Source organism: Falco naumanni, chromosome 2, assembly GCF_017639655.2.
Source record: "Falco naumanni isolate bFalNau1 chromosome 2, bFalNau1.pat, whole genome shotgun sequence".
Classification (NCBI taxonomy): Eukaryota; Metazoa; Chordata; class Aves; order Falconiformes; family Falconidae; genus Falco; species Falco naumanni.
Genome location: NC_054055.1, coordinates 5,190,538 through 5,206,793, shown reverse-complemented (window position 1 = coordinate 5,206,793; position 16,256 = coordinate 5,190,538). Strand labels below are relative to the sequence as shown.

Genomic DNA, 16,256 nt, shown 5'->3' with positions numbered 1-16,256 from the left:
TTTAGCATGTGTTGGATGCAAATCTGTTCATCGCTTCGGGTGAACCCTGAAAGTTTGTGGTGGTAACAGACCTTTTGTTTTCACCTGTTCAGAGATTAGAGTGGGTCGTTGGACTTCGTATGGGTCTAGGTGCCAGCATTTTGAATAGCTGCCAGACTTTTGGGTCATGTTCTGAAAAATCTAACCCTTTTTCTTTTTTCTTTTTCCTAGCACCAGTTCCTGAAAATTGCAAAGCCTCTGTCTAGCCTCACTCCTCTGATCATTGCAGCTAAAGAGGCAGCCAAGAACAACCATTAAAGTGGTGGAGTCAACACAGTCATCGTGTCAAGACTTTTAGATGTTCATTTCAGAGACTGAATTACCTGCCCCTGTCCCCATCTGCTCCTTCTTCACAGGGCTGTTTGCTAAACTCTGATCTGCCCTGAAGGGTGGCAGAGGTGTTGTTCACTGAATGTGGAAGGGCATGCAACAGGGACACTGCTGATCTTGCGTAGTGAACTGTCTTTCCATCCTTGTCATGGGGGTGAGAGGGGACGAGTATTTTGTATGGTTCAGAAGATCTGCCTGAGAACATCTGAACCTGACCCACACGTAGCAGAGCCAGTTTGTTTTCATATTTCTTACTGTGTTGATTTTTAAAAATAATATGGAGCCTTAGACCATGTTTATCTTAATAAATTAAATCTTTTGCTGGCTGGACTTCTCCTGCTTCTGCCAAGCTGCTATTACACCACTGAGGCTGCTCTGTGCTTTGGATGTCTTGAGCAGGAAAGGAAGCAGGCAGCAGAAATGTGAACAACTGTAACAACTGAAAGGGGAATGGGGGCATGGACACACATCCTTCCTACAGCCCTGCTGGGTGCTTCGAGGGAACGTGGAGAAAGCCTCCATGTGCTTCCTGCAGCCATTGAAGAACTTAATTCATGGATGATCTTTTTTGCCAAATTGTGTGAATTGGGGCCCCCCCACCCCTTTAGTTTCAACTCGACTAGTTAAATCTCAAACATTTCTGATGTTCTAGAAGGTAAATAACAAGAAAAATTGACTGACAGAGCTTGTGAGGGTTATTTTATCAGCGCTGTGGGGCATCTTGGAGACCCTTGCCCTGTATGATAAAGCAAACAGAGCAAAATTACTATTATAAAGATAAGATTTGCCTGCAAAGTGATGTTGAAAACTCTGTTTCTTAGAGCAAGTCTAATGGAAAACAAACTGATCATGGATGCTGCTTTCTTCTTGGAGACGTGGGGACATTAATTTTTTTTTTTTTAAATGGTAGTGGTTTCTTTATGCTACTGATTCCTTTGGTTGCTAATAGTCTGTAAAACAACAGGAAACCTGGAACTACTAGAGGGATTGGTTGTAAACACTGGGCTTATGTTCAACTGTATACTGATTTTTAATAAAATGCTGCGTTTCTTAACTTGGGGCTGAGGGAGGATTGGAGAATTCACTGTCACCAATCAAGTCTGTCCGATGGGATTATTGCCCATATCATCACCGGGTGCTTGAATGTGTTGGATGAAGTGATATAACTCTTACCCCATCTTCTCTAGTCCTTTGGGACAGCAAGTGGTTCTCAAGGGAGTAGCTTTACATGTAGAGAAAATCGATAAATGATCTGTATTGTAGCTGAGGGAGCTGCTTTCTCTGTACTGCTTTGGTCATTTATGGGGCAAGTTTAAACCCATTCTGGAATAACCTCTCATCTCTCGCCAAAGCGCTTGTGTTGCGCAGAAACTCATTCCTGCTTCTTGCTGAGACCTGCTGCTGGCTCAGCCCTTTTCTTCCTCCACCTGGGTTGTAATTCAAATATATTTTTCCTATTTGCTCCACAATACGTGACGGCTCTTACAGTAGTTTTGCTGGGTGTAGATAGAGTTTGTGAGGTCTTTTGCTTCTGTGGTGCCTTCTCCCATCCTTTGTGCTCCAAGGGGGGTCACTGTTCGACACAAAGCTGAAGTCCATTGCCAAAATCTGCAGCCTCTTTCCCTTTGTGTATGTATATTTCATCTGCAATATTCAAGAGTTCCCCCTTGCAAAGATTGTACCCAAGGGCGAATTCCTTGGGCAAAGCAGTAAAGCTGCCAGCCTGGAGAGGGATACGATCTGTTTATGAGCTCCTCTGCTTGGAGTTTAGGTGGAGATCTCAAAATGGGAGGCCACTACACTTGAATAATTCCTTTAATAAGGGTTTTGTATTTCCTTGAAGACTCAAGGTGGCCTACATGGGAAGAAAGGAATTAGGGGCTAGATCTCACTTGATCTAAAATCTCATATGGCTCTGGTCTTACAGGATTTAGTAACCTACTTTTTTTGACAGCAAAGGATCACATCTGATCCACAAATGCATTTAATGTCTCCAACTTTAACTCCCTTCCCCATTCCAGCCTCTGCATCCCACTGAGATGAGGACCTTAACGCAGATGCACCTTATCTGCAGGCACATGCATGAGCTTATTTTTCTGCAGCAAGATTTCTACGAAGTTTCCCCAGAGAAGGTGGAAAGGGTTATTGGTGTGTGTTTAAGTAGCTCTTCTGCATTCTCTGTTGTGTAACGGGAAGGAATTGGCACAAATGACTTTATCCCTCCTCTGATGGTAGTGATGTGCTTCTGTCTCATTGACTTCCATGTTGAATTGTTCCTGCCTGGTTTCTCTTAGCTGCTTGAGAGAAGGTTTGCTAAAAGCCTTTCGTCCTCCACCGGGAAGCTGCAAGACTGTGTGTCATCTTGCTCCAGGCTTTTTTTTTTCTTTTCCCCACCCGTGATGGGTGGTGGGAAGAGGAGGCAGCTGCTACAGTGTGCTTGGACCTAGTTTCAAGTTACCAGGCATGCCACATTTCTATGCTCTCAAAAAATCCTAAAAAATCTTGTAACTACTGTAAGCTTAGGAGAACGGGATCATTTTGTTAGGGTTTTTTTCCTGAAATACGTCTTTTCCTCCACTTTCTGACTGTGCATTGCCCGGCATCAGCACCTGTGTTAGCTTTCACATAGCCTTTTACAGCATCTTCTTGTCTGCAGAGGGCTCTTAAATAGTGACTCTCTGACTTAAAAATTAACCTCTGGAGCTTATTTTTTCTGAGAATGTCTTGACTCTGCTGTGATTTGAAAGCGACTCCAACTAGAGAACTTCTTCAGTGGCTTTGCTTTTTTCTTTTTTTCTTTTTTTTTTTGTTACACACTCTATGAACTGATTTGCCCCAGTTGAAACCATTTTTAATCCTAGCCCTTAATTATTTATTTGCCTGTTAATATTAAAGTCTCTCTTCTATATTAGAACATAAAATGCTCCATTTTTTTAGTATCCTTTCAGAAAACTGGCTTCTTTTTTGAGGGCTCTTAAGCCATTTTATACTAGAAATGTTGCGACATGCTACAGCTTACAAAGGGCTCGGTGGAGCATGAGGCTAAAACATCTTTTCCAAAACACAGAAGATTGTCTTATTTAAGAAGTATTGGTAGCTTTGATAAGATGCTTCCTATATTTCAGGATTGGGTGTTGATTTGTGTTACTTCAGCTGTAGGGATTTTTTGAACAAACAAACAATTCAGCAGGGCCAAGAGTTTGTGTGTGGGAGCACGGCAAGCCCGTGTACCTTGAAGAAGGCAGGTTGTGATGCTGAGTGTGAAGACCATGGGCAGGGATGGAGGGGATGATAGAACTTGCTAGTTTAGTTGCAACAGCAATCTCACACCTTTAGCCATCCCTAAAACGTCTTGATTGAATGGATGTGTTTTTAAAGGGTAAATCTGGCTGACAAGTCGTTACTCTGGGCAGGCATTATGCTCCTACCAAACTGTGTTCCCCTTTTAAACAAAAGGGGTGCATGCTTTTCTCCAGCAAGGAGGCTTCTTGAGAAAGGTTTCCATGGAGACACTTACTTGACTTGAACGATCTGGTATGGGCTTGAGAAGAGGCTTGGGGGGTAAACACCACATCCACACAAAAAGCCACTATTTTGCAAAGCAAGCGGGATTGCTGCAGTGTTTCGTTTCCAACTTGATGCCCCTTTTCAGGGGCCTGGTTTTGAAAAAGTGGCAAAAAAACGTTGCTTGGTCAGGAATGTGAGGTGTGTAAAAGGCTGTTGCTTCTTAGCCGAGATCTCTGTTAGTATCCTAATCCATCTGTCTCTCAAAATGTGGCAGGCTGGTGTAAGTAGGGCACATTTGCAGCAAAGAGCTGTGCAAGAATGGACTGCAATGGTCTGTAAGCAGGTAACTGCTTCCTTAAGGCCTCCCATCCCTGGCTGACGGTCAGAGTGGTCCAGATCGAAGTCCTTGTTTGAACCTCATTCCTAATTAAGAGCTTGCATAATCCATTTGTACAGTGGATGGCATCATCTTCAATGTTAAAATTGTAAAAGGTGACGTCTGATTCCCCATTCGTCTCGCCACCGTAAAATAACGAGATTTTTTAATGGCTTCTTAACCGTAATGGAGAGCCTGTAGATGTATTTTGGGGTCGTAAGCCCAACTGGATCAAACATATGGCTTTTAAGATCTCATCATTTGATGATGACAGCTCACAATGTTGAAGGTGGGATCTTGGAGAAGCAGCTGACAACTTCGACAGAGAATAGCCAACAGTAACGAAACTGTAATACAGGTGGAAGCTGGACAGAAACTCGCTGCCGAAGTGGACACCTGCAGAGAAGTGGTGTGAAATGCTACAGAAGAAGATGGTGTTGGTCCAAGGGGTGCTGGGGTAGGATGAAGCAAAGGCTAAAATCTCAGTGACACAATCGCTGAGGAAATTCAGGGAGTGCCACAGCGGCCTGCTGCATCTCAAGGCTGCTGTCTCTGAAGGAGGAGAGCAGAAAGGAGCCTGGGAGAGGAAAAGGTGCTGGAAGTGGAGACTGGAGCAGCAATATGGCTTTGAGTCACAGCCCGTGCCAAGAGCGCTGGAGCTAACCCAGGAGGTTTGCAAAAATGACAAAATTCAGCTGAAAAGGGAAAGTAGGAGCTAGAACGGACGAGATGGCCTTGATGTGCCAAGGAACTGAAGAGAGAGGCAAGTCTTCAGGGGTACGTGGAACAGCAGAAGCAAATCTCATGCAGGCTTCTGTGGATGACAGGCGGCTCATTCCCTCTCGCCTGGCCGCATCAGTACAGTGTCTGTTCACGCTCAGCACTGCTTTGGGATCGTGTCAGCAGCTGCCGGGCTTTGCTCTCGTGTTCATAAAGAAGACTTTTTTTTCTCCGCGCCTACTGATTCCTGACTGCAGCCTTCACCTGTTGGCAGACGTCTTTGTGTTGCGTCCCACCTGGAAATACGGGGGACGTTGCCATTTTCAAATCAGCTAGATAATGCATTTCTCTTCATACTGTCTTGGTGTAACTCTCCTGTAGTGCCCGGTTTGTTTAATGTGTGAGGTCAGTTCAGCCCTTTTAAAAATAAAATTGAAACCTTACGTAAAACCGGAATTAATTACTTGGTTCTCCTTCGCTTGCTGTGAAGTCTCTTGCAGTGACCCTCACAGTGACAGTACAGATGAGTGGGGACGCTTAAAGGAGGGGTTGTGTTTCTCTGACCTATTTTAGATTTTAGATTAATCAGATCTTATTTGATTGAGCAAAGCGACTACACTAAAAGCTGTTGCAGCAAGTGTGTTTTTTATGACTTATTTTAACTTGTTTGGGCATAGTTAATGGCCTGATAAACATTAGTCTGGAAGCAGAATCTAGATCACAGGTTGAGGAGGAAGCGGCTGGTAAGGGACATCGTTGCCTGCTGGGTGCTCGGTTTCCCCCCAGGTAGAGCTTGGTGCCCGAGGCTCCTGGTACAGAGGAGGAAATCAGGGGAGGGTTTGGGATAGATACCTACAACCACCTTCCCCAGCATCACTTTTTCTTGCATGGTCGGTAGGATGAGGCTGACAAGAGCAGGAGTTTATCATCCTACATACTGGTTCACACAAATGCTTTGTAGCAGGAGGGTGCAGGAACATCACTTGTTTTGGGAGGACACCTGTGCCACCCCCCCTCCCTTCTGCAGTTCATCTCCTGTTTGTAAAACGTCCGACCTGGGTGTTTTACTCTGAAGTCTGAGAAACCCAACCCAGTGCTGAGAGGGCTTTCTGAGGTCAGCCTCCGGGTGAGGAGCAGTGAGGAGCTTTGCCAAGCTCTCGCAAGTTCAGCTGGGTGGTCGGCCAGATTGTAGAGAGGATGCTGGAAGAAAAGGGAACACCTTGAACGGGGGACTTAACCAACTTGAATAAGGCAATTGATGTTACTTCATAAAATCCTCTCTGCCCAGAACAGATGCTCTAGCTGAAGACTACTTTCCAACAGCTCTTTTTCAGGAAAGCCAGAGGAGAGACCCATCTCTCTTGTTTTTTTGCAAAGATGAGGAGCCCCATCACTCGTGCAAGAGGAACATCACAGCCCAGCTGGCTGGGATTGCAGTGATGTGGTAGCATCCCACATGGGGTGTCCTTGTCGCATTAGAGAAAGGAAATGTAACTGAGCCACCACCACCTGCTCCTCCTCCTCTGAAGCCTCACAAAGGAGGGTACCAGGAAAACTTATGCTCCTGGTAACATACCCCCAAGAGTGCATGTACAAATGCTGCTGGGTTGATGTTTGATGGCTGTACCTCTTCCCCTGTGGAGGATGCACAGTCTGTTTCTAACTAGCTACCATTTTCCATGGTTTCTGGGGAGAACTTTCTGTCTTGGAGGCCTCTTCCCTTGAGATTAATTTGGTTGAACTGTCCAGCAGCTTCTGGGGGTGGGAGATGTTGGACAATGAATGATTTCAAGGCTTTAAGAAATGGTTGGCATTGATTTCAGTGAAGTGCAACCCATCTGAAGGCTCTTCAGAGCCCTAGGGAGCTTTCCTCAAAGGTAATTTATAACCAAATTTAAAAATAAATTATTATTGGAGAGTTTTTTGATGGCTGAATCAGTTTTGGAGTCTGATAAATAATTCTGAAGATTTCAGCCTTTAACCAAACATCTCTATGAAACAGGTCTCAATGCATCTCCACTTGGGAAGCTCCTAACAAGGCTGGCCCAGGCCAGGTCACCCTTTCAAACCTTGGTGCCTGTCCATTGCAGGTGCCTTTCTGAGGTCCAAACTGGCAGAACGGGATGTTCAGCAGTGCTTTCCTCAGCTGCTCCTGTGTCTGCAAGCAGATTTGTGGTGGCACCTTTTAAATAGAGAAAAGGAAGGACCCACTCAGCTGCGTGTGGGAAGGCAGACCCATGGCACAGGAGATGAGCTTCTGCAGTGGTTCTGGTCAAGGTGTCCTGGTTTCTCTATTCCCAATGCCTCAGTTTCTTCCATCTGCGTGGGAGGGAAGCCCCAGTGTGATGATCTCAGAGGGGCATCCTGAGGCTACAGGTGCAGTTACTGCTTTTTCTGTGGCACCTCCCCCAGGTCTATAAAATTTTACTTTCTTCATCCCTGAATTTAGTGCCCTGTCCTCTTAGCTCCTGCTTCACAGAGAGAGGTGATACCTTGCATTAGACCAGCTGATCTACAGGGAGGGAGCTGGGGACAACAGACAGGGAGAACCTCTGGGGAACACGCAGCTTCAGGTCTGAGGCAGGCACGGCAAGCTGGCAGCTAAATCCTGATGGGAGCAGTTGCTCGCTGTGTAACTGCAAGATATTGCTTTATTTGGGAGCAAAATGGGGGAATTAGTGGTAGGAGAAGCAAGACGCTGGTAGGTACGACAGAAAAGAGGTGTTCCGTGTCACGCGCTGCGGGGCAAACGGCAACACCCCGTGCAGATGGTGCTTTTACTGGGTCCCTCACTTTCAGAAGCACCCAGAAGACTTCCAAGTTTCGGTTCCCAAGCTCATCTTTTTGGAGGATCTGCAGCCTGAACACTGCGAGCAGGAAGCTCGCTGGGCTTTCCTGGGCGATGCTTCCCCATTCCTGGGGCTGTAATGCCCTCTCCCGGCAGCTGCACGGGAGAGTCGTTCCCTTTTGTTGCTCAGTTTCCAAGAGCAACAAAAAAAACCCACCCTTTTTATGTTTCTTTCGGAGGATGCAGGTGAGGGCAGCCGGCACGCACCAGCAGGGATAAGGAGATGGTCACGACACGGGATCTGGTGTCCCGCTGTGCCCGTTCCCCTGCCATCACCCATCTCCAGCTCTGCCCCCCTCTCATTTTTAAGTTACTATCTGCACTTGGGTGTTGTGGCAAACGTTGTCCCTCCAACGGTCACGCGTGAGCCATCGAGGACAGGCCCTCTGCTCCCATTACGACACAGGTCCCTGATGCTGGGTCCTCTGTGCACACCGACAGGGTGGGTGTTGGCAGGCACCACCGTGCTTCTCCTGGGTCTGGTGGGGCCTTCTGGCGGGCCAGGTCTGCGCTGACGTACTGGTTAAGCCTGGGAAGAGGCATCTCACCGCTGTGCCATGATGGCTGGCAGGGTTGAGGGAAGCTGGGAGGAACTGCTGAGCTGGGGCTTGTCCCCTCAGAACACAGCCATGGGTGAAGTGAACCAGGACCTGTCCCTCACCCCACACCTTGTGCCCCAAACCCACTGACTGCATAAATCTGGGGCTAGCAGCTCCTCTGGCAGTCAAGGTCACAGCCCTCCTGGCCACGTAATGGTGTCCAGGACTCACATGTGCCCGGATCAAGCTCTGAGGGGCAGTGGGCAGGTAACAGCCCTCTGGTTTCTCACTGGTGAAGGGCTGGAATACTCAGAGGCTTCTCCTGGGGGGCTGGACTGGCACCAGAGGGCAGTGAGCTGGGGGGCAAACTGCTCCCCCAGCCCCACTCCTTTCCATTCCCCAAGCTCACGGCTGCCTGGATGGTGATCCCTGCAGTGGGAAGCATCCACCCATTTCTTCTATTCCCCACTTGTCCTAAATATGCCAGGCTGTAACCCCACCCCTCAACCAAGGTCTCTGTGTTTTGTAGACACTCCAGAACACTCCAGCTTTGGAAAACTCAGACCCAAACCAGGAACACTGTCAGCTGTCCCACCTCCTTTACCATCATGAAGAAGCTGGCAGGTAGGTCCCAGCCTGGGGAGGACCAAGGTGAGGCCAGTGGCAATGCTGGGGCAGTGAGAGATGGAGGTGTCCCCACACCAGGCACCATCCAGCTCGGTTTTCCCCTTGCACCAGAGAGGGTGGGCTGGGTGCTCCCAGGCAGGTGCAAGAGCTTTAGCAATGCCACCACCTGCGTCAGGGTGCTGGGGAAGGGATGTCTCATCAATGGTGGCTCCCTCTGGCCAGTGTGGCTCTGCTTGCCTGGGCCACCCACTCATGCGAAGGGTGAAAAGCACCTGGTGAAGTCTCTGGGCTCATCCTGGTGATGATAAGTGTCACCCAAGAGGCTCCATGGTGACAAAGCTGCAGCACGAGCATCATGGCCCAGGCTGGGAGACGTGGGGCACAGAATGGGTTTAAGAGCCTGAGTGGTGGGAAACACCTTTCTGACCCAAAATGGAGCATCAGCTTGGAGTCCCCACAAAACTTGTTGGGGGTCAGGAGCATCACACGCTGTGCAGTTCCCTGAAGGGTGGCCCATGTGGCTTATAACCCTGGGGTAGCTGGGGACCTCCCCACTGTGACATCCCCACTGAGGAGCAGCAGGGTGTCCCTACCACCCTGGGGGGAGGGACCATCAGGGAAGGGGCTAAAGTGGTCCTCCAGATTCACCCACCAGAGCGGGTAAGGCAGGAGGAGGCAGCACAGCACAGAGCAGCTGCCCATGCACTCACAAAACAAAACCGTGAACATGCTTCGCTCCTGACATCCCTCATGGTGCCCCCATACCATTTGCCATATTATGGTGCTTGGGTGCAGAAACATTTGGCCAAGGGATGGTTTCTTGGACCCTCTTCTTCACCACTGGTCCTTGCATCTGCTTTTCCCCTCTAAGACTTCTGTGGCCCTTGGGGGTAACTCGAGTTGCATCCTCCCGGGTACACTGCAACTCCCTGATTTCTGCCAAGAACAAACCAATTCTGTTTCATGAAGGACAGCCATAAAACATGGGAGAAGAAGAGCAAGGACCACCTCTCCGCCTCTTTGTACAGCGCTGTATCGGCCGGTCCATGGTGCTAGCAGCAGCCAGCCCTGCCGTGGGAGCGCCGGCAGCGGAGCTGCTGCCGAAACAGCTGTGAGAGGCAGAGAGTTTACGGCTGCCGGCTGCTTTGCAGGGTGATGTGAAAGGTCCCGTGGCTGCCCTCCGTCCACACAACGCGGCTTACATTTGGCCTGGGGGGCACAAATCCATCTGATCCTCCCTTGCTGCCCGCCTGAGGGATGCAGCTCACTCAGAAACGATGCTCAGAGCCCCACTCTGAGCACCAGGACTCAGGAGAGGAAATTGCCTGGCGATTTTGCCTGCCTGAGTTGATTATTTTGAGTTTAAATTCTGACGCTTGGATTAAGTTTTGCACCTGGTAGGCTGCACACTCCAGAAGAAACTGGAGTCTTTGGCACAACACGATGGGCTTTATTCAACGACCGCTATTTACAGCCGCTGCTGTCACTTGGGAAGGGACAGCAGCATTCCTTGGGAGCACGCGGGCTTAAAAATAAGTCTGATCAATCCAAGCAGCCTCAGAAACAATGATGAAGGAGATATCCCACGGTGCAAGAGCAGGGTCAGGCCCTGGCTTCCCTGGAGGCTTGCCAGCATCCTGCAAAAGCTGCTGCTCCCCATTTGCACGGTGCCTCTGCTTTACCCTGAGTTTTGCCACACCAGCGCTTCGTGGCAGAGGGGGCTGATGGATTCCCTGGCTGTTGACGTTTCAGAGCTGTGTGTCAGAGGGTTCAGGCTGGGAGATGGGGAAAGAGACCCCTGCTGCAGCGTCATCCCCCGGGGCTCAGAGAGAAGCTGGCTGTCAGCATCTTTATACTTTGACATGCTGCACATTGCAGCTCTGGAGGCATCTCGGCTCTCTTACGAAGGGGCTTGGAGCTGCCCGAGCCCCCTTTCTCCCCCCAGCCTACCTTCTGTGCCTCCACTGACTGACACTTCTGCTTTACTGTGGGATACTCGCCCATGGCTGTGGGGTCTGTGTCAGCACGCTGCCATCCCCCGGGAGAAGTCTGGATCACTTCAGGTCACCTCCTCCTTCTCCAGCCCCGCAACTCCCTTATCATTCCTGGAAACGCCAACGCCGTAAATGGTGCCGTTTCTGTAATTAATCTTGTGGGGACGTTGTTACCTGCATGAGTCACCTGCTCTCAAGGCTCTGCAGCAGCTCGTTGTGCAACCGTGCGGCAGGTGGGACGGTGTGCGAGCACAGCCTGGGCAGGGGGACACGCACCGGCCCCTCCCTGCTGCCAAGGCAGGGCTTTGCAAGGAGGCAAATGTCCCAGCCTGGGGAGTACTTAGTGTGGGAGGATGTGACCATATGTATTCCCCCCCAAAATACTCCATGTTGTGTCCGGCATCTGGGCAGGGGGACCATCCCCGCTCCCTGTTTGTGCCATTTCCCCCCTGGCTTTCTTCTCCTGACACAAACAGAGGCGAAACTCAGCAGGGTTCAAGGTTGACCTGCCCCACTGATATCCTCGGGGGAGGGGCTGTAGGGCACCGGTTCCCTGTAGGCGTTTTCTTTACGGGCTCACAACCCCCCGACTGGGCTCTCCAGTGGCAGGGCTCCAGCAGATCCTCCCCTGCCCGCTGCCAGCCGCGCTGGGGCACCGGCGAGGGTCTGGCCGTTGAGATAAGCGGGTGAACTCTGAGCTGAAGATACTGAACCCAGAGCAACCTCTGCTCGGCTGGTGAGTCCTCTGCCAGGTGTTTGCAGAGCAAACTGCAGCGCTGAAGGCTTTGTGTCTCTGTACCCAGAAGGTGGCAAAACCACGGCATTATTTTCGGGCAGAGAACAGGGATATTTGGGATTTTCTTTGCTTGTTAAGAGGTGGGGCTATGGTTGTGGTTTAAATGACCTTTTTTTTTAATTTTTCAGGGCTCTTCCCTCCACTGCAGGGAGCTTTTTAGTGCTGAGGATGTTCCTCAACCCTGTGCCCTTATCCCCCACGTACTCCTTGGAGTTCATCCATGCCATGAGGATACAGCGGCTGGAAGCAAGGCAGCTCGGACAAGGATGACAGGGAAGCCCTTCGGAAGGTATTTTGGGGAGTGCAGACCTTGCTGCTGGCTTCAAAGACATAGCAAAGCTCTCAGGCTCTCTGGGCTCTCCGCTGCTCCTCAGACCTGCCAGGCCACCCCCATGCCATGCCGCCCCTGGGCACGGGCCTTCAGGACCTTAGCGTGGCTCCGTGATGAAGCTGGGCTCAGCACAACCGCAAATATATAAGGAGAAAAATCCAGTGGATTAACCCGGGAGATTATACCTGCAAGGTACCTGGAAAAGCTGCTATTGCATCTTCCTACATCTCATCAGTGCCATCAGCATTCTTAATCTCACCCTGTCCTGCTCTATTTATCAGGTTCCCAGGAACCAGACCATAAAACAGATAATATTTCTAGACGCTCACACACAATCCCAAGCCTCTTCAGGCCAGCCAGCTAAGCTGAGATGGGAGACAGTCAGTAATAAAACCGGCTGTTTCTACCTTCATACCTTGCGGGTCCCACAGTTATATAATATTCCAATTCCAAAGGGAGATGATGCTATTTTAGGACCTAGTGCTAAGTAAGGATTAGCAATACTGCTTTTAAAGTGGAACTTTTATATGCCTGTTGCTCATCATTAGTTTTCAGAGTGAACCAGGCTGTCGTCTCTATAGCTCACCTGCTGATTCAAAGTTTCTCTTTCTAATGTCAGCTGCCCCAAAAAGCTGCGGGGCCATCGTGTCTGCCCTCATCTTCCCCTCTCTGTCTGCCAGGGCGGTTTGCTGATTTTGCTTTTGAGGGACCCTCTGATCCATCTTTTCATCCAACGAGAAAAATCCCAGTGGGAGAGACCACAGGGCCAAAACGCCCGCAGCAGTGGCGTTTCAGAGAGTGCTTGGGGGCTGTAGGGGGGTTGCTCTTGCCTCTCACGCAGCAAAGAGGTTTTTAGGAGCAGGAGGAGTGGTGTGAGGCTGTCAGCTCCCTAACCCGAGAAACTTTACGGTGGGATTTTTGCCTCTCTGAGAGTCCAGGGTGCACTGGAGATTACAAAATACAACCACACAAACTGCTTTTGTTGTACTGACCTGCTCCCTCTCCCTCGCCAAAAGAAGTTATGTCTCTAATAGGATTTAGATATTAAAGCACAAAACTGTGTGAAAAATAAGTAAAATAAGCAGGGTTTGCATCTAGGGTTGCTCAGAAATCTGGTGCAGTGGATTCACGCCTGGGGCTTACAGCTGTGAGAAGCATTTTCACAGAGGGTGTTCCGGAGTTTTAATTCTGAGGGTTGGTGATGACACGTTTTGCCCAAATCTCCTTTGGGATATTTCCTCAGACCCCTTCCTTTGCACACCTAATTCTGCTAAGGCAGGATTTGCATGCCAGCCTCTCCTGCTCTAGGTGTGAGATGAGTGAATCAGGGCCAGGTTTGCCCGCAAGTCCCTGGCACCTCCTGGAGCCACGCAGTGAGCAGCTGCCCGCATCCCATCATCAGATTTTAGTTTTTCCAGCCTTGGGGACTGAATTTATTAAGCCTCCCGTGGCCCCTCCTACCGTGGGAGGGACGGCTTCAGCAGCCTCTCTAATACTGGGTGTCACACAGCGGTGCCACCATTCGGGCCCCGGAGTGTCACAAGCAAAGGACACAGCAACCCAAGTGCGGCAGAAAGGAAAAATAACCCCTCCATGAGCGTCCCGGCGAGGTAATTATCTCCTCTCTCCGAACCCTTAAAGATGCTCCTGCCCTGTGAAATGCGCCTCTTCTTGCTCTTTCCTGCCTGCCCTAAAAGTTAGCACTGTGGTGGGGGGTTTCTTTGACTTTTCCCTTTTTACTTTGGACTTTTGAGTGTGTTGGTTGGGGATGCGACAGCGGGAGTTTGACCCGGCTCCTGCCTGGATTGCAGTGGGAAACAAAGCCTGAAGTGCTGGAGAATAGGGAGAGCCGGTAACAAAAGGGGAGCCAAGGGGGTGATTTGTGAGTGGTGGGTGGTCCTGGCGGTTTGCTGGGGAGGAGAAGGCGCTTGGCAGTCTGGCTTCACTCTCGGGGTCCGCACCAGATGAGTTGGCTTTGACCTGTTGAGGGGAGAAACGGGAGCTGGGATGAGATGTGAGTGGTGGGTGGCTGGTGGGGCTGCTGTAGCTGGGGCAGTGGCGGGAGGGAAACAGTGGCCAAGCATTTGCAGTTCTTGGGATAAAGGGCTGTTTCCATAGTAAAAGGGAGAAAGGAGCCTCTCTCTTTCTTCCTCTGAGCTTGCCTAGCATGTGAACGGGGAGGCTGACTCAGGAACAAATAACCCGTGAAAGGCTAACATCTGGGAACAGCTGTAAATAATCAGGACCAGGTTGGAAAGGCTGGAACAAACCCTCTGGTCCATCAATTGCCCTGCCGCTGCACGTCACCCTGGGAGTTTTGATGGATAACTGTTTGGAGCACAGCTCAGTTTGCAGCCGAAAGCAGGATCTGGCCCTGCCGTTATCTGAATTGTTCCACATGATTTGAAGGCATATCCATAATTAGCAGTGAAAAGGGGGAATTTTCACTTCTAGGAAAGTGTGAATTTTAATTCAGGGTTGGGTGCTCAGCTGATATGAACCTGGGGACTGGCACCAGGCCAGTTTTGGGGTTGGGTAGTGCAAACTTTCATTAGCTGGAGGTCCAGCCCGTGGTGTACATCACCTCCTTTTCACTTTTATGCTTGCTTTGGGAATCCCGACCTCACAGTATAACATCTCTCAGGACTTATTCTCCAGCATGTAATACCAGGTGGAAAGGCAAGAGAGAAAAAAATAATTTCCTACAGCTGCTCAAAGCTTTTAAACTACATTTAACAACAACAACAACAAAAAACCCCAAACTAACAACAGCAACAATAACCATAATGCACCATGGGACAAGCTGGATTTTAATTAAAGAAATGTTCTGGATGTGGGAGCCAAAGCTGTCACTTCCTTTCCAATTTTGCTATTGAAACGTTTAAAAAGTGTGCAAGATTTCCAGGGCAATTTTTTGGAAATCTTTGCAGAGAAACACAAAGCTGGGTTTCACAACCAGTCCTGTGACATTTTTATGCCATGATGCTGGACCGAGGAGGTGACTGATCTTTGGAGCTTTATGTGTCTTTTCTGGTGATGAAAATGCCATTCTTGAAATTTGGTGGCGGTAGGTTGCTGTGAGAGTACCTGCAGCTTACAAAGTGCCTCTGTGCAAGTTGTTACCATACACTTGTACTTAGTGTGATGAAGTATCAGCCAAAATACAAGAAAAAGCATTTCGCCCCCACTTCCCGAGTTTGTGGCCCTTTGAGAACGTGCTCTTCATTTCCTTGCTGTGTGAGACCCCAGAAGCCCTCCTTCAGCAAACATTTCTCAGTGCATGCAAATGGCTTCTGAAATTACCGCCCACCAGCTGAGACACGTGTGCTCCTTCCTCCTTGCAGTGTGGAACAGATCCTGCCCCGTGGCAAAGTCCCAGCTCGGTGGCTTTGCACGGGGGACAGGCTGGAGGGAGCTCTGCAGCAATAGCCTGGCTTGAGACCGAACCTAACTCCACGTCTCCTGGGATATTTTGAACGAGGAGATCTGTACCTTGTCCTGGAGTGACCACCTGTGGTTTGGCTTGTAGAACTGCCCCAGAGACCTCTGTGGTGTACCATAAATGAGGGTCTTGAGCTACCTTTTAGAAGAGCAGATAGGATAAGCAGTTGGGAAGATCCTTTGGGCTCCAGATTATACTGGGGGGAAAGAAAGGGAGCCAGCATGGCTAGAGCAGCTTGGAGACGTGACCTGTGATGTACCCTGGACCATGCTTTCATGGCAGGATGAGCCCTGAGGGCAGTACAAGCTTTGCTCCACATCTGCTCCAGCTACGGACACCTTGCGCAAAAGCTGAGCAGCCTGCCTGCAGATGCTCATCTCTTCAGCATCTTGTCCTCACCCTGTTCTTCATGTGCTGGACACTGCTCTCCCAGCAGCATTCAAGGAGGACCCATGGCTTTTTGGTGGCTGAGGGGCTGGCATTTTATAAGATCCCAGTAAACAGAGGGTGACCTTGGGCCATGTTCCCTGTGGCTCTCCCCACCAGCAGGACATTGGCATCTGCTGCGTTTCTTGTCCTCTCCAGGAAAAAGGAAGGAAGAAGAAACAGCGATACTTTAGAGGGTTGGACAGATTGAATGTGCTCATGTCCTGGTCTCATACCGGTCCTACTGTTTTGTTATTGTTTGCCTTGCTAGTCTTTGTGGT

At 49.7% G+C, this 16,256-nt stretch overlaps 2 protein-coding genes across 8 annotated transcripts in view; both read left to right on the top strand.

Moving 5' to 3' along the window:
- Positions 1–1,423, top strand: part of PAK1 (p21 (RAC1) activated kinase 1) — a 73,609-nt gene extending 72,186 nt beyond the window's left edge. For all 6 annotated transcript variants that reach the window (XM_040584126.1, XM_040584125.1, XM_040584124.1 and 3 more), the window contains exon 15: positions 211–1,423. In XM_040584126.1, coding sequence (XP_040440060.1) covers positions 211–297 — 87 coding nt within the window. In that variant the 3' untranslated portion in view covers positions 298–1,423. The remainder of the gene's footprint in view (positions 1–210) is intronic.
- Positions 1,424–13,603: 12,180 nt separating this feature from the next.
- The window catches only part of GDPD4 (glycerophosphodiester phosphodiesterase domain containing 4), a 39,313-nt gene continuing 36,660 nt past the window's right edge, over positions 13,604–16,256 (top strand). Inside the window, exon 1 of one of the 2 annotated variants that reach the window (XM_040583458.1) lies at positions 13,604–13,717. The gene's annotated coding sequence lies outside the window, so the exon portion shown is untranslated. The remainder of the gene's footprint in view (positions 13,718–16,256) is intronic. The other variant, XM_040583459.1, reaches the window with a different exon arrangement.